Source organism: Papio anubis, chromosome 18 (genome assembly GCF_008728515.1).
Source record: "Papio anubis isolate 15944 chromosome 18, Panubis1.0, whole genome shotgun sequence".
In the NCBI taxonomy this organism is placed as follows: Eukaryota; Metazoa; Chordata; class Mammalia; order Primates; family Cercopithecidae; genus Papio; species Papio anubis.
In genome coordinates, this window is record NC_044993.1 from 11,514,504 (window position 1) to 11,538,977 (window position 24,474).

The 24,474-nt window shown below is 41.2% G+C and overlaps 1 protein-coding gene across 8 annotated transcripts in view; it reads right to left on the reverse strand.

Annotated features, from left to right (window-relative positions):
- Positions 1-24,474, reverse strand: part of WWOX (WW domain containing oxidoreductase) — a 1,119,479-nt gene that overhangs the window by 722,869 nt on the left and 372,136 nt on the right. The window contains exon 10 of one of the 8 annotated variants that reach the window (XR_002519090.2): positions 19,551-19,805. The exons of 6 other annotated variants lie outside the window; for them this stretch is intronic. Coding sequence is in view for 1 of the 2 variants with exons in the window: in XM_021931564.2 (XP_021787256.1) it covers positions 19,800-19,805 (6 nt within the window). In the remaining variant the exon portion in view is untranslated. Of the gene's footprint in view, positions 1-18,281; positions 19,806-24,474 lie in introns of those variants that run through there. One more of the 8 variants, XM_021931564.2, reaches the window with a different exon arrangement.

Genomic DNA, 24,474 nt, shown 5'->3' on the forward strand with positions numbered 1-24,474 from the left:
AAGAGGGAGAGGTGGAAGGAAAGAAGGCTGGAGCGGTCACTCGGAGCCAGCTCAGGGGCTGGTGAGCCAAGCCGAGTTGCCCATGATGCCTCTTCCATATGAGCTCACTGCCAGTTTGATTTTATGAGCGCCTGCTAATGAGTCCTGTTTTGCAGTAGAGCAAATGGTGATGGGCGAGCTTCTCGGAGCCATTTCCTAGGCTGAGTAACTGACTGCTCCGCCTGGGGAAGAGAAGCCAGGTTTGCTTGGTAAGGGGTGCTTGGAAGTGGTAGCTGAAGACCATCGTGTAGAAAATATGAGTCAATGCAGTTTCCCGGAGGACAGAGAACTGAGGGCCAAATAGTTCAGCATTCAAGTGGGAGCTTTCCAAGTTAAAGAGGACAGCTGAGCAATCAGAGGATCATTTGTTTTACTAGGTCTCTGCACCATGTCAAAATGCCCTGTCTTTCTCTTCCGTCCCACAACAAGCCAGAAGTCTGAAATGAACCCAGCCTTGAAAACAACACATGTTCATGACCTCCCTGTGAAGAGCTTAAATGGATTTGCAGGAACTACAGCAATGATCACAAGAGAATTGCACTAATGATGAGCACCAAAGGAGTCCAAAGCAATGAAGACAAAGGTATCCACATCAACACATGTGCACATACATTAAAAACAGATGAGGTCCCTTTAAAATAGACTGACTGTACCTGAAAGATACTATATGCTGAGTTATTCATAAACATTACTATGCACTTCCAACAGGCTTCCACTGGTGCTTGGCTGATGATCACGGGACCATATATTATCACCCAGCTATTTACCTTGTATGTCCTCGGTAAGGAAAGGTCAACCCCAAGTAAAAGCCAATGCCACCACAACCAAAAAAAAAAAAAATTCCCCCCAATCTGAACAAATCCTTTAGTGTTAAAAATAAACAGAACTAGAAATTGTCTCTAATAAACTAATATTAGTCTCCCCAGAGGGTTAATTATGTCGCTCCGTATTTTAAGAAGAATGTAAATTGCCAGTTTCAACAGATGTTCTTTTAAAAGAATTGGTTATCTGGGAAATGATGGGTCTTTGTTAGAGCTTACCCCAGTGGAATATAAACATTAAAATCATCCGGCTATCTGTCAGACCCCTCCTCCTCCCACAACTGTTACCCATACCAGTGATACACCCTTTGGTTATCAGCAGCTTTAGTGACAAGTGTTCCAGCCAGAACTGTGGTCCCAGATTTCAGATGACATCTTAGGAGGTCTCCACACTCTTCTTGAGCCATCCCAGTGAACCCAGAATGGCGTCTTGCCATCATGCCAGGTCCCAGCTCGGGCTCTCCATGGCCATTTGCATCCTATTCTTTTACCCTGGCGAGCAAGACTATGGGGTCACAAAGAAACAGAGCTAGAAGATTCTGGAAATAGAAGCCCTGTCCAAATTCAGTTTAAATGCTCAAACATGTAAAATTTGTGTTTCTAGGCCAGGTGCAGTGGTTCAAGCCTGTAATCCCAGCACTTTGGGAGGCGAGGCGGAAGTGAGATCACGAGGTCAGGAGAGATCGAGACCATCCTGGCTAAACATGGTGAAACCCGTCTCACTAAAAAAATACAAAAAACTAGCCAGACAGGTGGCCGAGGGCACCTGTAGTCCCAGCTACTCAGGAGGCTGAGGCGGGAGGCAGTGAAGTAAGCCAGCGGGAGGCAGGAGGCTTGCAGTGAGCTGAGATCCGACCACTGCACTCCAGCCTGAAGCGACAGAGGCGAGACTCCAGCATCTCAAAAATTTGTGTTACATACGTTATTTGAAAGCTGCTGAGGGGAGAATGAAAACTGAAGTCTCACTGGGAAAGTGGCTAGAAGAAAAAGAGAGCTTACAAATGCCCCCACTGATTTCTCTCAAGAGACATTTTGTAGATACTGAAATGTATGTTAGCAGGTTCACAGAGTGAGAGCTTCCACTTGGATATCTGGCCAAAAATCCTCAATGTGGCAGTTCATTATTCCAAGCTGAGCGACCTCGGCTGACCTGGGGGTCTGGAGAGAACATCTGTTCTTATGTTACGGCTGGGGGTGGGTGTCTGGCTGCCAACCTCACTTGACCTAACTCTTCATTATCATCCTGGTTAGACTCACTTCACAGATAGGGAAACTGAGGCTGAGGGAGATTAATGACTCCTATGAAAAACCTAACAGAACCTGCTTTCACTATTGATCTGCTAGTAACAAGCATAAAATCTCATCTCAGCCAGAAAGGTAAGCAGATAACTATTGATCTCCTAAAGTGTTTCTGAAAGGGCCTGCCCAGTGCAGGATTTAGACACTGCAGAGACTGGGAAGTTCTGTGCTCTACAGGCAGGAGGGGACAAGGCAGCCTAGTGCCGTTATCAGAGACCACGTCCCAAATGGAAGAAAGAACAAAAGAACAGTGACAAAAGATGTGGCCCACTGAAAGCCTACTCTGAGAAAAAGGCATTGGGCATGTTATTGGACTCAACAGTCCCACTGATCTGCCATAAAGATATCACGATACTCATTCAACAGGTAAGGAAACTAAGACTTAGAGAGGTGAAGCCAGTTGCCCCAGTGTCATGCAGTTCCTAATGGCCCATGAAGAAAAGTCCAGGTCTGCCTGACTCAGAGCCTATCTCCCGTCCCCTACAGGCACTGTCTCAGATGAGGCCTGATGAGCTCAGAGCACTGATACTGTATATCACAAGCAGCTCTACAGCCTCTCGTGTCAGCTACCTGAGGATCCAGGCTCAAGGTAGGGCCAACAAGCAATCAGTCTGCTCATATGCAGCTGCCACAATGGTAAATCCAGCTGAAAAATCAGAAAGTCTCATCCTTACAGAGGGAATCTCAGGAAAAGCCAATCTCAGCACTCTTGGGTCCTAAAAAAGGGCTCCGGTGTACCACTGTGCAGGTTTTACACGATTCAATTACAGGAGCTGCCCTTTACCTAGACTAGAATATGAACTCGGCCACCTAGACATAAGCTACACTGAGCCTATTTCACTGCTAAGACAGGACTTGGAAGATTCACAGAATAATTCTGAAATTCACATGTGGACTAACTGCTAAGATTATGCCAACTTCCAGAGTACAGGGATAAAGAGCTTCCTCTAAATAAAGACCCATCTTCCATGTTCCCTCCATCCCCAGCCAAAGGTAGCAGCAACCTTTCAAGTTCTCCAAAATGTATATTCCCCAGTTTCCTGTGAGATCTCTCCCTGCTCCACATCTCAGAAACTAGGCTGGAACCACCAGTAACAGCCTGAGAGAGAAGAGGTCTCAGTTCCACTTCCTTTAGAGGCCCCATTTCCGATGACTCCTGTACCTCTTTCAAAGCTTGGGGAAGGTGGGATAGAGATCCTAGGGTAGAAATATTGCTTCTCTTTCTGTGGTCCAGGTTGCCCAGGCGGATATTAATTTGGTGACATGAGGTTGCCTTATGCCCAATTCTAGTGTTGGGGGATTGGTGGTTCCCAGAAGCCAGAGAAAAGGAGGGCTAAATACAAAGATGCATTAAGTGGCTACAAATGTAGCTCTGGAACACTAGTTTCCAGCCAGGGGCCATTTTGTTCCCCAGAAGGCCAGACATTTGTCAATGTCTGGAGACATGTTTTTATTATCCCTAATGGGACAGACAGTATCTAATGGCTAGAGGCCAGGGATGTTACTAAACATCTGCAAGATACAGGACAGACCCCCAGTACAAATGACCCACCTTCCAGTATCAACAGCACTAAGCCTCAACATGATGAACTAGAGGAAGCATCTGCATTAAGTCCCAAATACATAACAGGGGAACCACGCCTCTCTCAAACCCTCAGTGTAAAATGGTCCTGCTGTTATAACACCACACAAAGACGGAACATTAATAAGAGACTCCCTTAAAACTTGTGGACTCATCCTTAATAGATCTCATTAGTTCGTATTAGTAGATGGGATACGGAATTGGGGAAATAATTCCCAGAGGCTCAACTCTGCTGATGCATCTGCTTTTTCTGGGAGGAAAATAACCAAATCTCTGCTTTAGTCATTCAGGGAAACCTAGCACCTGTCTATAGCAACATGTACAAGATGGAAAAAAAAAAAAAAAAAAGGAAAGAAAAAAAAACTGAAAACAAAAAGATAAATTATTTATCCAGCATAAATATTAAAGAAAATTGCAAAACATAGTCTGGTGTCACCATGCTGTTGTTACAGAATCATCTTGTTATAGCTTCTGGCAAAATACTGTTGTCCTTAATATCACTACAACAGAATCATCTGGCATGTACCAAGCAGGGTACATGTGTCTGCTCGCTGTCGAGGACACTTAGCAGGATGCGAAGCAGCTCATCACACCCCAGCGGAAAACTGTGCAGGGATGCCCTGTTAGGAATGAGCCTGCATTAGGAATAGATCATCAACTTCACCCAAACCCAAGGTGCCATTTAAACCTGGCAGACAATGGCCGGGAGCGGTGGCTCACGCCTGTAATCCCAGCACTTTGGGAGGCCACGGTGAGTGGATCACGAGGTCAGAAGTCCAAGATCATCCTGTCCAAGATGGTGAAGCCCTATCTCTACTAAAAATACAAAAATCAGCTGGGCATGGTGGCACGCACCTGTAATCCCAGCTCCGCAGGAGGCCGAAGCAGGGAATTCCTTAAACCCGGGAGGCAGAGGCTGCAGTGAGCCAAGATCATGCCACTGCACTCCAGCCTGGGCAACAGAGCGAGACTCTGTACCCCCCAAAAACAAAACAAAAAAAAAACCTGACAGTCAATTAAACACACCCTGTAGCATACTACAGCCTGGTCCGACTGGCTTAAAAGAGCATGCTGCTAAATTATCAGAAACTTTAAGAGCTAGTTGTTAGGCACGCTCATCATTAAGTATTAAATTACATAAATGTATGATTCAATAAGCTATATTAAAAAGGTAAAAAATACTCAAAGCTCAATACTTCTGAATAATCTTAGTAGATGTGACTATTATCCATGCTCATGAGGTTATTTACATCTATTAGTCGGCATAGTGCAAATACTTTACATACATAAAATGGTATGGGACTGCGCATCTCTTTCCAACTCCAAGTTCCAAGCTGCAACTTGAAATCAGCCAAGGTGTGAGTATTTACACCACGGTCATCAGCAAATACCACAAAACAGGGTTCGTTTCCCCTAGCTCCTGCCAACGGAGCAAATCGTTCAACAGTTGCCGGCACACCACCACACCCCCCCCTCACCTAGTCACCGGGAATATGGTAACAGCATTCACACAGAAATTTTCTTTTCAGATAAAACATCTACGATTCAAAGTTTAGCAAACTCTTTTCAGCAACCACATGGGCTCCTAGGTAACAGAGTCGTTTAATAAATCTGTGCAATAATAATTAAACGCCATAAATAACGTATCCGTGGAAGCTTCCTGGCTGGCCCTTTAGGCCTTTGTTGCCAAGTGATCCATGCTGACATTCTGAATAAGGTTGGCAAAATAAGTGCATCAGGGAGTGGCGGGGAGAAAGTAGGTTTGCTCTCAATAATGTATGAAGCCCCACGCTGGGGAGAGGGATCCTTAGAAAAGCGGCTCCGCGGCAATCTGTTCTTTCATCTGGAGCCGGCATCCAGGCAAAGGTGCTGCCCCGAATCAGAAGCACAATTGCTCACTTGTGAGCAGATGTCCTTCACGCGGCAGGCAGCGCTCTTTCAACACGGAGCTGAACAAATGCGTGCTGTGAGACAGGCTCCCCTCCCCGTTACCCAAAGAACACAGTATACATTAATTTAGCACATTGTGGAATAATGTTTGAAAGGGGAGTTGATGCAGTAGAAAAATCACGCGGCGAGGCAAAATAACTTTCCAACCAAACGAGAGGAAGCAAGGGGGTTTGGTTCCTATGGAGGTTGACGGAGAAATAATCTGAAATACCTTCAACCTCAAAAGAAACCCACAACAGGGCTCCTTAGGGAGTCAGAAAGGACCTCACTGGGCAGGCCCAACGCAGAGCCAAAATTGAACATCAACCACCCAAAAGATTGTTTTTAATGAACGTGTAGTTTGATGACAAATGTGCGTAGCTGGGGGAGGCTGTGATGTGTGAGGACAGGGAGTATATGAAACTCTCAACTTCCCACTCAGTTTTGCTGTGAATGTAAAATTACTGTAAAAATAAAGTTTATTAATATTTTTTTAAAGGACATGTAAACCTAAACCCTGTAGTCAGATGAACTGTTTCCTTTCTGGCTGGGAATCCCAGTTGGAAGGACTTCCAACATTCATCCCAGGGAGTTTCATGCGGCATCTTTGGTTCCAAGGGAACCTCATCTGTATGGTGTTTGCCAGCTCATTGGAGGGCAGAGCAGAGCGTGAGCGTCTTACCAGGTACACAGGCTGTGTGGCACAGAAACACCCCAGAAAGCCAGTGGACAGACATCCTCCCAGCCTTGAAGCCTTGATGTAACTGGGACAGAAATGGAGACAAACACGATGGCACTTCACGTTCTCTTCCCCCCGCCCCATCCATCTTCCAGAACCCCAACTTCAGGACAGCTTCCGCAAACTCAATCACTTTGTCCAGGCTGACACAACTTGCTCCACTTCCTGTATTTCATTTTGGGAGACAGAATTATTTTATCTAGGAAACGTAAAGTTAGCAACCTGCTTAGAGACTCCTACCTTTAAAGCCCCAGATCCACTCGACTTCTACACACAAATACTATTGTTTTCCACCTTGATAATTATTAAACTGTAATGTAAAACCCAACTTCTGCTTAAGTATGCGTGATTATTAGACTACAAGTCAATTGTGGATAACACGCAGATATAAATGCAGCTAATAAGTCTTACTGTAATGATTAATCAATTTATGAATACATTATTTAAACTAATAGCTCAGGTAGGGTATCTTAAACAAGTTACAGAGTATATCGACCAATTCAAATACCAGCTGCCGGATCAATAGCAAACTGTAAGTAAACTCTGGGGAATAGGTATACTTGAAAAAAAAAAAATCTGTGAACAAAAGGGTCTTAGATGAAAGTAATCTACAACAATTTCAAGTTTTAAGACCAATGTATAGCACTTTAATATATACCAAGGCTTAAAGAGAAAGGTACAAAAATGTATTATTGCAAATTTTGCTTCTCTTCCAGCCTATGCAGTAATAATCACTAAGAGCAGCTCCCACAAATTCATATGTTTATACAAACCACTACATACATATGCAAAAAGACAATGTATTCAAGTTAATTTTGATTCCTTCGAAATTGATAAAGTGGGTTCATTTCATTGCAAGGCAGCATTATTTATCTACAAATGACCCTTTAACAGAAAACAAAAAGTATGTCTAAAAAGTAACGTAAGCAATTTTCCTGAAAGGGGCCCGTCTTCCAAGACACACTAGGGGCCACCTGTTCTGTCACAGCCACAAAACCTGCCCCTTAAGCCCCACTGTCGACCACAAGAGGTTTCTGTGAGCAAAGTAAATGCTTGCATCGTGATGCTGGCCCTTCTGATTTTTTTAAATTAAGGCTAATTAATGAGTTTAATAAATAAACCAGAAGAGCCTTGATTTCCAAAGGTGTGATATTTTATCACAGCTTCAAGGGATGCTGCATTTTAAAAAATTAATTAGTATCTTGCGAGATTGGCCACACATTATTGAGTAAGTAACAGCAGCTAAGTGAAACAGATGAAATATTGGTAAGCGATGCAGCCCACAGTATAAGTATGTGAAGGGGGTCAAAGGTTAATCCCTATTGATTTTCTGAGTCTGCGTACAGCACCGCTGGGAAAGGCCGGTTCTGTTGGCAATCAGCTAGCACAAATACATTATAAATCTTACTGTCTGCCTCCACTGATCAGTGTCACTTACTTCCTTTGCTAAAGACCATTAAGAAACTACCAAATAAATAAATAAATAAATAAATCTACCCAGATGCCGGCAAAAAGAAAAGCATTTTAAAAAAAAATTTCTTCGATGTCAGCCAATGCTTCTGCAGACGGGAGACTTTTCCTGAAAGCGGAGGCACACCTCCCTGAGACCCGTCTCTTCCAAGGAAGGTGACATGCAACCTTCTTGAGAGTAAATCCATTTCAAAGAATAAAGACAGAGTATTTTTCAAATGACCTTCAGCATCACATCAAAAAGGTGAAAGTATCTTTTACATTTGGGCACATTGTTAAAAAAATAGAAGAAAAGGAATCAAACACACTCATGAATATCAAGAGCCGTCTCCAACTTGGCTTTGCAAAATTTAGCATAAACTTGAAGCCAACAAAAGGTAGGCTGAAGAGGCCCTTCATGTCTAGGGACCCCCTCCAGTATTCCACACTACATGTTTGACTCCTTTTCTTAAAGTGTGCCCACAACATGCATAAATATCAGTGCCCCAAAATCTTGATGCCCACTTCCATGAACAGATATGACTGTTTCTTTTTCATGCCTTTTAACAGATTGTGCCATGTGTCTTTTATGTGCCTGGTACTCTTGCTAAATACAGGAAGGCAGATGAGTGAGATAGATCCTTCCCAAGAAAAATGAAACATACGTCCTACATCTTATCATTGACTCTCATATAACAAGGTCCTGAGAAACACTCTTGGTGCCAGTAAGTGCTCTGCCACTTACCAGCTGTGTAACACCCAGTTAATTACTTCAACTCGCTAAGCCTCAGTTTCTCTGCCTGGAAAATCAGGATAATAATAGTAGCCACTTCACAGAACGGTCGGGAAATTAGAAATTATGTGGAAAGCACTTAGCACAGGACCTAGTATGTATTCAATAAATGTTGGTTAATTTTTCTTAAATTATGGAGTTATTTGGCCAGGCACGGTGGCTCATACCTGTCATCCCAGCACTTTGGGAGGCCAGAGAGGGCAGATCACCTGAAGTCAGGAGTTCGAGGCCAGCATGGCCAACATGGTGAAACCTGGTGTCTACTAAAAATACAAAAATTAGCCAGGTATGGTGGCGCACGCCTGTAGTCCCGGCTACTCGGGAAGCCGAGGCAGGAGAATCGACAGAGGTTGCAGTGAGCCGAGATTGCACCACTGCACTCTAGCCTCGGTGACAGAGCAAGACTCTGTCTCAAAAAATGATAATAAAGTTATGGAGTTATTTGATATTGGGGCAAAAAGCAAGTGACCTCCTTCAACTTCTGCTTCACTAATGAGGGTTGTGGAATTGTGATGTAAAAAGACATGAAGCCATCTGATCCACCATTCCACCTAAATAAATATATAATATCCACCTATTCCCCAGAATACGCGGGACAGTAAAAAGCACATTCTAAGTTATTCTTTAGAAACAGATTTTTTAAGTCCTTGAAATGTGTATGAAAGCAAAACCTATCAGAAATGCAGATAGCCAGGTAGCTCAGCCTTAACCAAGCATATGAGAAAGTTACGAAATCTTTGGGTAAGGAAAGTTTCTCTTTCTGCACAAAGTTATGTATTTTATTTTAAAGCTCCAGCTCCAAGAAGATTAAAAGGTTCATATATATGTGTTATGTCTTCACAGTTTTCACAAACACAGCTCTTATCACCTCCACAGTTCACATGCACACACACACACACTTCCCTTGCCCTGAGCAAAAGCCATAGCATTCTTGAAAAAGTTCTGGCAAATATGGCCAAAATGTTGGGAAAACATTCTATCTTTAAATTTTTTTTTTCACAATTCCATCCACTAGGCTCAGTGTACCATGTGCTGATATCAGGATGTACCTGAAAAGATTTTACATACTTCTAAATTAAGGGGTGGAGAGAGGCGAGGGATGGCTCTCCTGGGTTTAATGATAAACAGATGAACATCCTACACAGTTCCCATCAAAAGTTCACTATCTATGCCAGGACTCTTTCAATCAACGACTTTTTTTCCCCCTTTATGAAAACTTTTCTTTCAGGATTTTCAACTCTATGGAAAGGATATCCTTCTAGTAGGCAGAGGATAAACAGAGTAGATCTTAGCTGAGCAGTGAAAACCAAGAGAGGCAGCGGCCACAGCGAGTTTTTAAAATCCAAGAGGCTCCAGGCTGCTTTGAACTCGCTTGAGTTTATGGAAGTACACTTTCATCAGTTAGAAAAATTAAGGGCATATACCTCAATAGATGTCTACTTATTTATAAATTATAAACTTGGGTCATTCTATTACCTACCACCTCCAGGAATGGTATGGGTTACAGTAATGTTCATCTTTAAAAATAATGCATGCAATTTCACATTTCTCTTTGCTAATTTAGATTTCTGTTTTTCGACTGTCCACTTCTGATCAAACTATGATTGTGTTTACTTTGCACAAGATGAAGGGCTTTATGAGGAGTAGCTGAAGTACCAATCCTGCTCTTTTCTTACTATTTGCTATTCTAAGAACTATATCCAAACACTGGTCTTTTTGCACAAATGTTTTTAAGTCTCTTGCTCATTTTGTGGTGGTTGCTTCAGTTCAGACCACATAATCTGATGTCCCAATCCATCCAACTAAGCACACATGCAAAACTACAATACATTTTCAAAGTTAAAGTCCACAAGAAGCAAAGGTTCCAACATGGACCTTCTCCCTGCGGAAATGGCCAGCCTGACTTTAGAATGTATTGCATATTGCACACAATTCCTGACCATCAGAGGACTGGAGAGGGTGCCTGTGTCAATGCATCTGTGTATTATTTGTAAAACAAAAATAACATTTTTAAATTGAAAGCCAATATGCTTACATTAAAAAGTATGGGACCCTGAACATGGACTACTGAGCTGGAATCCCTACTCTGCCACCTCTTTTCTTAGTGCATCTCTTTCCTCATCTGTGAAATATGGACAATAATAGTCCTACTTCAAAGAATATTTGAAAGGACAGTATGTGTAAAAATATGCAAAATACTTAAAACAGTACCTGCCACTCAGTAAGTGTGTTGAGATGTTTAATGACAAATGAAAGAGCTTAATGGATAAAGAGAAGATGTAATGTTTCCCCTTGGAATGCAAGCGGTTCATCCTTTACACTTTGGGGACTAAAGCTTTAAAGCAGATCTATCCAATACAGCGTTCTATATCGGTGCTACCCAATATGGTAGCCAATAACCACATCTGGCTGTTGAGGATTTGAAAATGTGGCTCTTATTTCAGAGAAATTGAACTTTTAATTTTAATTAATTTACATTTTAATACTCACATGTGGCTACCATATTGGACAGTGAAGCTCCAGAAGCTTCACTATTTCTGACACTCTAAAGGACCCAGCACAGTTCTGTAATCCATCTAATTGCCTTCCAGAAGGTATGACTGCTTCAATGAGACCAAGCTAGCCCGAGTGTCTGGAGTGTAAAGCTGTGGAATCCTCACCTTTACACTCCCTTTCTCTTGTCTCTTAGATGCTCCATTGTCACTGGCTCTTCCATCCCAGGAGGGGGCAGTGAACAATGCAGCCCCACTGGGTCAACATTATTGGAGGCCTTTACTTGGTGGCAGCCTCAGCCTGGCTTTCATTCCTAGTTGGGGTCTTGAATCTTAACTTGGGAAACTCTATGAATCCCACCTTTGACCACTGTCTAGACTCCTAGGCCAGAGGCTGTCACTTTATTTGGCATCCTGGCCCTTGCTCCCAATTTGTAGATGACTGCCCATATTCCACAGATGAACCTCCATGTCAATCATTCCTATAATAGTTTCCTCCTTGGAGGCAACCAGAGCAGAGCAGTGACAGTCTATTCTAGCGAATAGGACATGTGTTATCTCCATTTTCACTATGAGAGTATCTTATTTTTATACCATCATGCCACAAAGTGACTTCATTCAGAAACCATAATCTTCATAGTACTACCATATTTGCATCTAATATTATTACTTGGTAAATCATAAAGTCCAAATAAACTATAGTTATAAATACAAAAGCTTTAAAATATTGCAATGAAAGCGCTCTCTAAACCCAATCTCCTCTCAGGCTGAGTTAGGGCTTCGCTTGTTTCAAAATTATTCGCATATGTTTTAATCTTTCTCTCCAGATAACGAGATCCTGGAAGGCTTGACTGATACAAATTCATATCCATATCCTTACTGTCTTAAGTGATGCCAGACACATAGTAGGTATTCAATACACACTGGATGGATGAAGTTACACAGTGATGAAGAATATGTTAATCCAAATAGAAAACAAAACACTTTTCTCTGCTTTCCAAGATGTATGTTTATTTTTTTCCTTTTGCAAATACTCCTACGTTCAGGAAAACAGAGGGTTGCTAAATCTGACTTACTTATATTTTAGGAAGCCTGGATATCTACACTGGTGATTCCTAGAGCCATAGCAATATGCCTTGTTGATCATAATACAGATTGACGACTTCTACAGAATGACAAAATGAAAGGAGAAAAGGGGCCATGATGGAAATATCAAAACCAAATTAAATACTGGAAATGAGTTAATGAAATTATATTATAGACTCAGCTTACCCAGAAAGGGCTTGTCCAAGGAAAGGGGAGAGAAAAAATAAATAATAAATTTTTAAAACCCTCACCACCAGAACCAGCTGTCTCGTTTGAACCGCTAGATCGCTGAGCACATACTGTATGCATATTCATAAGGACCACAGGAAATTAAGCACCTTTGGAGCCTGCATTAAAACTCTTTCCTGCCAGCCAGTGCAGTGAACCAGTAACTAAACGGCCCCCTTGTGGCCGGGAAGAATTAATGCAGCTTCCAAAGGTGGGAAGGCTTTCCTTGAGGTGGAGGGTGCAAAAGCAAGGTGGGCATGGGGTTTTGAGAGAGAAGAGTAGGCTGCCAAGCCATTTGTGAGAATGTTACACCTGGCCCTGTTTTGTGGAAGGGAGGGAAATACGTCATTATCATCACTTTTTCTTTCCGGAGTCTGAAAAGGAACCCCAAGGTGGTGAATATTGCCATTCGTGCTAACACTGGCCTAAGGAAGAACCAGATCAAATGAGCTCAGTTATTTACATTTAAAAATATCATATCATTTAAGGGAATTTTAAACTGTCTGAGAAGATGGATACACTGTGTTTGTTTTCTACATTAATGAGCTATAAAAAGAATGGAAGAGGCCATAAATACAGTATTTTGTAACAGCCTTTACTAAAAATGCTACTACTTGTATTTATCATTTATATCCTTGTATACAACCTCAAAATTGATTACACTTTAAACCGTACATAACTTGCTGTGTTTTTCATTTTGTGCTATACTACAAACATTTTTATAACTCAGTTAATATATTCCATATTTTGTGTTCTTATTGATTATGAATATTTCTTTAGGGGATTTTATTGCTTTTAAAATAACAAATGTTAGGTATTAAAAAATAGAAAAACCTACTGCAGATTTTATATTTTTCTTTTCCCTGGTAATTCTAATACATACATTTTAGCACGAACCTAACCAGAATATCTTTTTCCATATCTTTTATACTTCCTCACACTAATATTATAAATCCATTAATATAGTACATAGTAAAAGAATCAGATTTTTCAGATGAAGCCCACCATTTAATGTGTTTGACTTGAATTCATAATTCTCTCCTTCTACAATTAAAAAATTAAAGTGCCAAAAGATTATCCGTACGTAACATGGTTTTACATCAAGTATATATTATCTTTCCTAATTGCCATTTCAGTTTATAGGCTAAAATATGATTTATATATATGATATGATTTCACTATTAATTACTAAATTGAAAAAAAATAAAATCTCACATTATAAATTCTCCCCTGGAAATTAGTTTTATTATTTTTTCCATAATCCTATCACACAAGCTATAAGTGCATTGCAGCATGAACACTTTAATTTTTCCAGTTAGTTTTAAGCAAGCCCAGAGGTGAGGTTTAATAAGGATCAATGGCACTTTATCTGGGACAGGGCCTCTTCACAGCATGCAAATTACACAGTAACACTTAAAAAAAGAAATAGATTTAATTAAAAAAAAAGTAGAACCACAGGCTCTGGAAATTCAATTAAAGGATTTATGCAAAGGTTTGCTAGGTTTTTATATGCGGTTACTGCTTACATAATGAGCTTTTCATATTAAAAATCAATAGGTAATCTAGACTAGAAGATCATCCCCTTAAATACATTTTTGAAATCAATTTGAAAAATAGTCCATCAACTGCTGTGACTACTCTTGCTGCTTCGATTACACTAAAAGCAATATTTAGATTGTAAGACGTGCTATGGAATATCTATGCTTAGATATTGCTTTCAAGGGCTCTTATGCTTTTGAGTGCCTAAGACGATCACCTAGTAATTCAAGACTGTGTTAAATGTATAAATAATTTATTTAATTACCAGCAAAAGCTCCAGACGCAACTGCATCGTATTTATAATGGTTAAATAAAAGGGGGAAAAAGAGGAAAAAGGGAACTGAAGTAGGAAGGAAGGAAAGAAGGGGGAGACGGGAGAGAAGAGGGAGGAAGAAGATGGGAAATAAGGAAGGGAGGGAAGGAAAAAGAAAGAAAAAGAGAAAGGAACAAAACAACCTTTTCTAAATTAGTCTTTGCTATCCCAGTTGCCTATTGTGTTGGCTACTTAGCCCTTAGAGATATGCATTTCACTTTAAAACTCATTTAGGTCTTCAACTGAAGAAGCAATTAGCTAGCTTATAATTTAAGCAGACTTTTCATCCTCCATGATCATGGGGGACAGGTCTTGAAATGAAAACTAAAGTCGATGCTCCAGTTCTAACCAGCAGATTCACCACCTGTCTCACAGCCAAGATTTGCCTGGATTTGGTAACAACTAGAACACCAGACAGGGTTCCAGGGGCAATTCCTGTCAAACTAGGGAGTGAACATTTTACAGAGGAAGCATGAGTAAGGAGTTGGCGGGGGGGGGGGGGGGGGGTGGTGAGAGGGTGGGTAGAGGAAAGAAAAACCTAGGTAGGTCCAAATCTAAACTGTTCTCATTACCATAATACTAAGAGACACATTCTTTAATACCTCTTTGTCCAGGTTCTTATTTTTAAAAGGTAGAGTTTTAAAAGGTAATCCCAGCATTTTGGGAGGCTGAGGCAGGCAGATTATTTGAATTCAGGAGTTTGAGACCCGCCTGGCCAACATGGTGAAACCGCATCTCTACTAAAAAATACATAAAATTAGCTGGTGTGGTGGCACATGCCTGTAACCCCAGCTACTGGGGAGGCTGAGACATCAGAATCACTTGAACCCAGATGTGTAGGTTGCACTGAGCCGAGATCACATCACTGCACTCCAGCCTGGGTAACAGAGAGAGATACTGTCTTAAATGAAATGAAATGAAATGAAAATATAAAATAAAAAAGTAGAGTGAGCAGTCTTTGTCCGTCAAGATGAAAGTCATGGCTCGAGTTATCTTCAACCCAAGTCAGCCTCATTAAAACAGGCCTAAACTTTATAAAGGACCACCTTATAACAAACCAACACCTTATTCTCTTCTGCAAAACTCCGGGAAAAACTAAGCAAAATATTTACAAATCCCAATTTATCCATCTACCAAAAGCTCCTATCTCAGCAACACTAATATTTTAAGAAGGTGCTGATGCAGCCAATCTGGGTAACCAAGGAGAGCCCAAAACAGCACAAGGAGGTCCCTGCTCTCAATACACAGGGAGAAGAAGAGAAAGACGAAGAAGCAGCAGCAGCAGCTTCCAGCGTCAGAGAAATCAATGATGTCCACATTATGATTTCTAAAGCAGAACTCTGGACACATCCTATTAATGAGCCAGCCTTTCTTCCATATGTCCCTACAGCTATACTGAGGGAGATTTTAAGGACCAAGTAATGAACAGTGGTTTTATCAATCACAGATTTATGCACCTGACAAACACATTTAGAATGCCTAGGCTCTGTTAGCACTGTTAGTTGCTCTGGTGGCTACAAAGATGAATCTAATAAACCTGGTGAGCCTAAATAAATTAAGTATTTTTGTACATATGTTTACTCATTTTTTAAAATGTATCTGTAAGAAGAAAGAAGCAAGGAACTGAAAAATAAGGTGCAGTATCTTGAAAACATGATGGATGCAAAGTGAAAGGACCAATCACAAAGAACCACATATTGGATGAGCCCATTAATGAGAAAAGTCCAGAATATACAAACGCATGGAGATGAAGAGCAGACTAGTGGTTTGCAGGGGCTGGGGAACAGGTGAAGTGGATAAAGGGAGGTGAAAACTACGGGGTGCAGGCTTTCTCCTTCAGGTAAGAAAACTGACTGTGGCGATGGTTGCACAACTCTATGAATAGACTGAGCCATAGAATTGTACATTTTAAATGCATGAATTGTATAGCATGTAAATTATCTAAATAAAGCTGTCATAAAAAATAAAGTGCAGTTTACGAACTGTCGTTTGAGTAACAACAGCTTTAAAGAAAAGCAAACAAGAAAATCTAAAAGGGAAAAATAAAAGCAAACAAGAAAATCTAAAAGGGAAGGATCCAGGATGAGGGGGTGGAAATCCTTATTTTCTACCCAAGTCAATGTGACAAACGAGACATTTAAGCTTTCTCCATCTCTACAAAATTTCTTCTGTGATGACTGGTTTAGACAGTGCGTCGGGGTAAGATGTGCAAACATAATGTATTGGCTTCCTACAGAAAAGTGCTAAAATCAAAATAAGCAGGGGATTCCTAAGGCATGAAATGAGAACTTTAGCATAAAATGTTCCAGGTTAGTATGATCAAAATGTCAAACATAAAACTGTTTTCTAACAATGTGAGAGGTGTTAGTAATGGAAGTTTGAACAATGTTAACACTTAAAATTTCAGGAGAACCATTTCAATCCATAAATGTGTAAAAGTCATTTTACAGGGTGCTTAACAGGCAAGACCAAGAGCTGTTATAAAAGAAGACGCCCTCAATGTCACTCCATTTTCTTTTATTCTTATTATCACATTTAAATCTCTCTCAAAGTGGTCCTGATAGGTAACTTTATTACATATTTCCAGACTATTCATTTCAAACAGAACTTCCTCTGAGGAATTAACAGGTAAAGGGAGACCACTTTCTCCTCATCATCCCTGAATTAATACGGTAACCATGGAGCAGAGGAAAGGCAGCAAGGACTTGGCATGCTACACCACGCAACGGCTGGATCATCTTAGAGGTGACTCTTGTGGGCATTCAGAGGACCACCGGTGGGTTGCCATATCTTCGGCTAACACCTGACTGCTTACCTAGCAAAGACCTGGGAGTAAAGAGTAGGGTACACAGGGAAAGTCAAGGTTGAGACTTGTTTAAGATAATTTTTTTTAAAAATGCTCCAAATCAGCACTGGCAGCAACATTCTCATCTTTCCACATTTCCTTGGGAAAGGAGGGACAACAGAATCACCTTTGACTCACCTCTGCTCACAGGTAAGTATATCTGCTCAACTGGGTGTTGGCAAACTTTGTCTGAGAGGGCCAGTCGGCCAATATTCTCAGCTCTTCATGCTGTGTTCTTATCAGTTGTAATTACTTAACTCTTCCCTTGTGATGCTGTATCAACAATACATAAAAAGGCCGGGCACGGTGGCTCATGCCTGTAATCCCAGCACTTTGGGAGGCTGAGGCAAGTGTATCACTTGAGATCAGGAGTTCAAGACCAGCCTGGCCAACATGGTGAGATCCTGTCTCCACTAAAAATACAAAAATTACCCAGGCGTGGTGCCACGTGCCTATACGCCAAGCTACTCGGGAGGCTGAGGCAGGAGAATCGCTGGAACATGGGAGATGCAGGTTGCGGTGAGTCAAGATGGCACCACTGCACTCTAGCCTGGGTGACAAAGTGAGACTCCGTCTCAAAGCAAACAAACAATATATAAAGATGAGAAACACCATGTCCCAATAAAACTTTACTTAAGGACACTCAAGTTTCAACCTCATGTAGTTTTCATATATCCTGAAATATTTTTCCTTTCATATTTTTTCAACAATTTAAAAATGTTCGCTTGCAGGCTGCACAAAAATAGGCTGCAGGTCAGATTTGGCCCAAGGGCCCTAGTTTGCTTTTTCCTGTGCTAAATCACAGACTGGGCAAGAAGTGAGTAGCCCAGTACTCCCATCTTGATCTAAGATTTATTCTGCTGATGCTGATAACAAAATGACATAATTTCTTTTTTTTTTTTTTTTTTTTTTTTTTGAGACAGAGTTTCAATCTTGTCACCCAGGTTGGAGTGCGGTGGCACGATCTCAGCTCACTGCAACCTCCACCTCCCGGGTTCAAGCAATTCTCCTCCCTCAGCCTCCCAAGTAGCTGGGATTACAGGCATGTACCACCACGCCTGGCTAATTTTTGTATTTTCAGTAGAGAAACGGTTTTGCCATGCTGGCCAGGCTGGTCTCAAACTCTTGACCTCGGGTGATCCACTTGCCTCGGCCTCCCAAAGTGCTGGGATTACAGGCGTGAGCCACCACGCCCGGCCCATAATTTTTTTCAGTGTAGCAAAACTTGAGGGCACATATTCCAAATCAGGTATACTTTAGAGATCAGCAAGATAAATTAGTTTCTACTAACAGAAATTTATATTCTAAGTTTTCTAAATGTCTTCCTTTAAAAAGAATGACCCAGGCTCTAAACTTTTCCCTTATTTAAAAATGAACAAGGGCTTTCAGAATTGATAGCCTTGGAATATGCAGCATTTTGGCTTATGAGATAGGAGGACGACCACATTCCCTCTGATCCTTGTTAGTCATTCCATCATTAATAAAGCAGGTCACAGGAATGCAATATACAGCCAGTTCCTTGTACTGATGCTTCTAGGTGGTTGCGGTTTTAATTTGAATTACATACAGAAATAGGTATTGACAGTGTTACTTTTTCCTGTTTTGACCTTGATTTTTCACCAACTCTCTGACTACTGTAAGCATAGGCACCTAAGAAGAAAATGTGTGGGCAAATTGGCATCCTAACACCTGACTGAAATAATCAAAGGCATGTCTTCACTGAATAAAGTGAAACATTGGAATTAGGTAACATTTCTAAAGAAGGATTTTGCACTAACAGTATTTGAAGTATGTGTAGAATCAAAAACTGATAACCGTTATCTGGGATACTTTGGTGAATAGAAAAAAAATTGCAAACTGGTGCATTAAAATGCTTTAAAAGTTTATTTAATGTGTAGATAAATCTACTTCATGATATTACACCACTCCTTGGCATGGAAAAATAGTCGTTGTTATTTTGATTAAGAGAAACTCCAGCCTTAGTTCAGGCCAAATGATGTTCAGGGACTAGTACTTATATATTTTTATCTTCCAACCAATGTGGCCCAAATAAAGATTTTCAAATACCATGAGACAATTACCCTAACATAAATGTGTCTCACTACAAAGTCACAAAAGAAAAAGGGCAATAAAAGAAAACGCAAGACATTCAGCTATCACTGCAGAGATTTCATGGAGGATGAAAACATCTGAGATCATCACATCCCAAACCACTACAACTAAAAGGTGCTGGTGAGAAAAATCCAGATGATGGAGAACATCTTCCTATGTTCAAGCTGGTAACTTCCAAGCACAGGACTGTTCCCCATTTGAAGCAAAACTTAATTAGCATTTGTAAACATTCTACCAGAAAAATGATGTCAGAGACACCTGTTGCATTCACAAAGCATCCTCACCTCCGAGGGTTACCCAGAAGCCCTCTCAAATCTGTATTCCATATTTGCATCAGAATCTTTATTAGCAGCTCATGAACTGGCAGGACAGGGAAAAGCAGATTCTGGATGAAGAATCATGCCTGATTATCTTGTAGCTGCCAACACTGGTCAGTGTTCTGCAACTTGAGGGCGTTCTCTCCAGCATTCTTTTGACTTTTCCCTCTTCCCTGTTGGATCCTAGAAGCAACAAGACCGCTGTGGCTGGAAACATCAAATCTGCATCCAGGGTAGGTAGAAAGGAAGAGTGAAAATACCGGCAATGTCATACCATTTTATACAAAGCAAAAGGTATTCAAGGAAACATGTTGTTGGTTTCTGATTTTACTTGTTGGCTAGAATCTGTCACAGAGCCATCCTCAGTTGCTAGGGAGGCTGTGAAGGTGGGTACAGTATCACCTGTTCCAGCCTGTATAGTAGAAGGTAGGCAAAGGCACCTACTGCACTGGACAACATCAGGGGGTCTTGCTGGCCGGGCATGCTGACTCATGACTGTAATCCTAGCACTTTGGGAGGCTGAGGTGGGGGGATCACCTGAGGTCAGGAGTTTGAGACCAGCCTGGCCAACATGGTGAAACCCCATCTCTACTAAAAATACAGAAATTAGCCAGATGTGGTGGCAGGTGCCTGTAATCCCAGCTACCTGGGAGGCTGGGGCAGGAGAATTGCTTGAATCCAGGAGGAGGACGTTGCAGTAAGTCAAGATTGTGCCACCACACTCCAGCCTGGGCGACAAAGCAAGACTCCGTCACATAGATACATAGATACATACATACATACATACATAGACACATACATACATGCATAGATACACACATACATAGATACATACATACACACATACATCAATACATAGATACATAGATACATACATACATATATACATACATACATATATACATAAAAATAAAAGGGTGGGGTCTTGCTTCCCCAAGAGGATGAAATTGTAGAGGGCAGGAAGCATGGTTAGTTATTTTTGGTTATCTCCAAAGTCAAAAACATAAAGATCTTGAGGGGGAAAAGGTACATGAGAATCCAAAGTGATTTTAAACAAACAACAGTACATCAGGTGCGGCAAAGATGTACTATGCCCCACTTCCTCCTGGGCACATGGTTACGCTCTATTTCCCAGCCTCCTGGAGTTCACAGATTCGTGCCACTCCCAGGCCTCATCCTTAAAATGCTCCACCCATGGTCCTGCAAATTCCAACTTCTTCCACCAGCTTCATGCAGACAACAGCAGGGCAGCCCTGGAAGCCATGTGTGTAAGATGGCTGGGCTACAAAACGAAAAGAGCTTGAGTCCCTGGGTCACCACTTGGAAGAGAACAGCCTGCTAATTGGCAAGAAACATTCTGGATCTTATATAAACAAGAAATAAACGTCTACTATGCTTGAGCCACAGTGCACAGGTGTGCTTATTTGTTATAGCAGCTAGCATCACCTTTAATAATATACCAACTTAAAATGTAGACCTCTTAGCATCCCTGAGCATTTCAGTCACATCTTATTGGCTCTATCTAATCCCAGGGTACAGGTATCTGTTTGTTTTAGATCTGTTTAGGAAATAACCGAAGGATCACCTCTAGGAGTCACCTGGCCCTATGGCTGGCTAGGGAAACAGGGAAAACATGCCTGATAACATTTCTATAAACTGAGGAAAAAAACACAACCCATGGCCCAGCCTGGGCATCCATGGTGTAAGCAGAATCCAGAGGCTATTCCTCACCATCTGCAAGGTACTCGGACATGCCCTGGCAGCCTGCTATGCTTTTCGAGTTTGTTTTTATAACATCTATTAACTAGACCCCTTTTATCCAAAAGCCCTTCTGCACACCCCATGACATGCTTCCGGGAAATGTCTAGTCTAAAACTGAATGGGTAATTTATAACAGGATCATCACCCTGCACTGTGGAGCCTGTCATCTCTGTTTCAGAACACCGGTCTCCCTTCTGCTCACTTTCTGTTTGCCTTCAGCCCTTCTCCAAGTGCTACTGTGAAGAGATGCCTTTTGTAGCTTAAAAGTTTGGCTTTGTAACTTATACTCAGCTATATTTTCCTCGCTCTGTTCCTAGATGGAAAACAAATTGCATGAGGGAAATGTCTTCATAGTACCAGTTCTTAAATATTTTACAGGCAGGTATCTTGGTGGGTGGTTTAGAGGCTCAATTATGTTTCTCAGAAGGGGAATAAACATCCCTGATGGTTTCCATAACAAACCTGTGCTGACTCCCTGCAACTTAAAACCTGAGGTATTACCATCTCCCTCTGAAACCTGTGACTCAGTGGCATTTGAGTATTTGAAAACGAGTAAGGACAGCAAGGCTGAACAAGGGTTACAACAAAATCAATCTATCCATCCATCTATCAATCGAGAGACTCAAAAAAGATAGCCAGGTCAAGTCATTCAGAACTATCGGTGTAAGACATCATCATCATACCAAAAGTTTCGCTCTTGAATATACTTTTGGGGTAGAGGGGGTCACAGGTTAAAAAGGGAAACCTTTTAAAACAGCTTCCCCAAAAGAAAGACCCACAGAAGATGTGTTATTATAATACGGAATTACATTGCATAGTGTTGCTGAAATCAGAATACAGAATGTTGCTGTATCCCACTCCAACTCATTTGATCCAACGACAATTCTTTGGAGTAAGTACTATCATCCCTCCTTTGCAGATGGGAAAACTGAGGCTCAAACAGGTACAGGAACTAGGTCCAGGACCCAGTTAGTATAAACCAGACATGGGATTTGTACTAGGTCTTTATTCCAAGTCATATGCTTTTTCCACTTACCCTAGCGCTCCCTGTAAGTATCAAGCTACAAGAAGGGAAGGCCTGAAATCTCTTCTAAGAGGGCCAACAATGTACCATGAGATGACCCTTCCAAGAACTGCATTCCTTGGGATGGGTGGAAGCAAAACGATGGATCTGGAAACTCAGTGCAAACTCTGATAGGTGGTGTTCCTCTGTGCATTTCTCCTTTTTGCCATTGCAATCATACGTGGCGTTAAGGTGACAAGGGAGTGGGTATGAGGAGCCAGCAGGCTGCATAGGAGGAGCCTCACAGTCTGGAGTTCAGTGTTCTGCTCACCAAGAAGCTACAAAAAAAAAAAGGCAGCCTAGAACAGCATTCTAAGCTAACAAAGCGCATCAGGTTTCTAGAAAAGAGAAGCTGAGCAGAGAACTGGCAGAAAGCCACAGGATAGTGAAAGTAGTGAAGATCCGGTGGAAAAGTAATTCCGGAACTCCCAGAGGCCATGAACATTCCCAGAGGGCAATGAGGACACTCAGAAAGGTCAGTGTTGATTGGTGGCTTGGACAAGAGCAGAGACAGTTTTGAGTTTTGTTAAACAGTAAGGAAAGTAGACCAACAGAACCCCTCCATTCCCAAGATTGTCCATGTGTAAACAGATGTCAGAAACACACAAAAAGACAATGAAGTGAGAAAGGTGGAAAGAAGCCAGGGTGATCAGTACCACTGGGTTTGGTGTCATTTTAGATCCAGGAAGACAGGGCACCTAAAATCTTCCCCTATGCTTCATAGCATTGTATGAAGTATGTTTTCCAAACTCTAAGAAAGGAAGAAAAAAAAGTTTCAGTGCTAGAATGTCTATTTCAAGCTTTTATCAGCACTAATTTCAGTCCCCTTTTTCCTTATAATTCTGAACAGAGGGAAAACAGACATTAATTAAGCAAAGCTTTATCTCTTTCTACTCTAATGAAAGCCAAGTTACAGTTATATTTTTCCCAAGATTTTTCTCCACTTAATGAAGACATTATCCCCAAGTTTTCAAAGTCATTTTACAAAAGAGCATTCAAGAGACATTAAAGTCAGTTTAAACTAAAAAGTCTTTTTGAAGTCAATAAACAATAAAAGAACAATGAAAAGGGGTCCTTTGATCCTGCCTTAGTCTAGTCTTCTGTTTTAATCTACTAGATGAGTAAGTCTTGTATTCAGATATTCCTCACCTCTAGAATATAGTAATACCGCTTGAATTGATCGTTTTATAACTCTCTCCTTAAAATATGTGTATATATGTGTATGTGTGTATACATGTATATATAGACTATGTGTGTATATGGGTATATATATCATACATACACATACATGCATATCTAATTAACATGGATGGTGATCACTATAAAGTCCTCTGCTAGAAAGGGGAAAAGTTTTAAATTTACTTCCAACCTACCTCTTTGAAAATTTTTTTTTAAAAAAAGAAAGAAAATGGAATCTTTGGCTTTGAAATTCATGACAAGATCAAAGACTATAATGCACATAGATTTTTCAAGGTATACATTATTAATAACACAGGCAAACACATAACTAATCAATCGCATGGACAAGAGATAAGGTACGTTTGTGTCCCTGCAGCTCTGTGAATAACACCATGAACGGCAGGGATTGGCATCCCTCTTCAAGATCTGTTTACTTTACCTGGGTATTACATACAACTCAATTATTTCCTGTCCATGCTACAATGGTGAAACTGTGTGATACAGATGGAAGAAAAAAAATTTTTTTTTTTGAGATGGAGTCTCGCTCTGTTGCCCAGGCTGGAGTGCAGAGGTGAGTTATTGGCTCACTGCAACCTCTGCCTCTTGGGTTTAAGTGATTCTCCTGTCTCAGCCTCCTGAGTAGCTGGGATTGTGGCTCCTACCGCCAAGCCTGGCTAATTTTTCTATTTATAGTAGAGACAGAGTTTATAGTAGAGACAGGGTTTCACCATGTTGACTGACCAGGCTGGTCTCAAACTCCTGTCTCAAGTGATCCACCCACCTCGGCCTCCCAAAGTGCTGGGATTACAGGCATAATCCATCACACCCAGCTGGAATATTTAAAAAACAACAATAGCTTAATATGCCACATGTGTCAAAATGTATCTC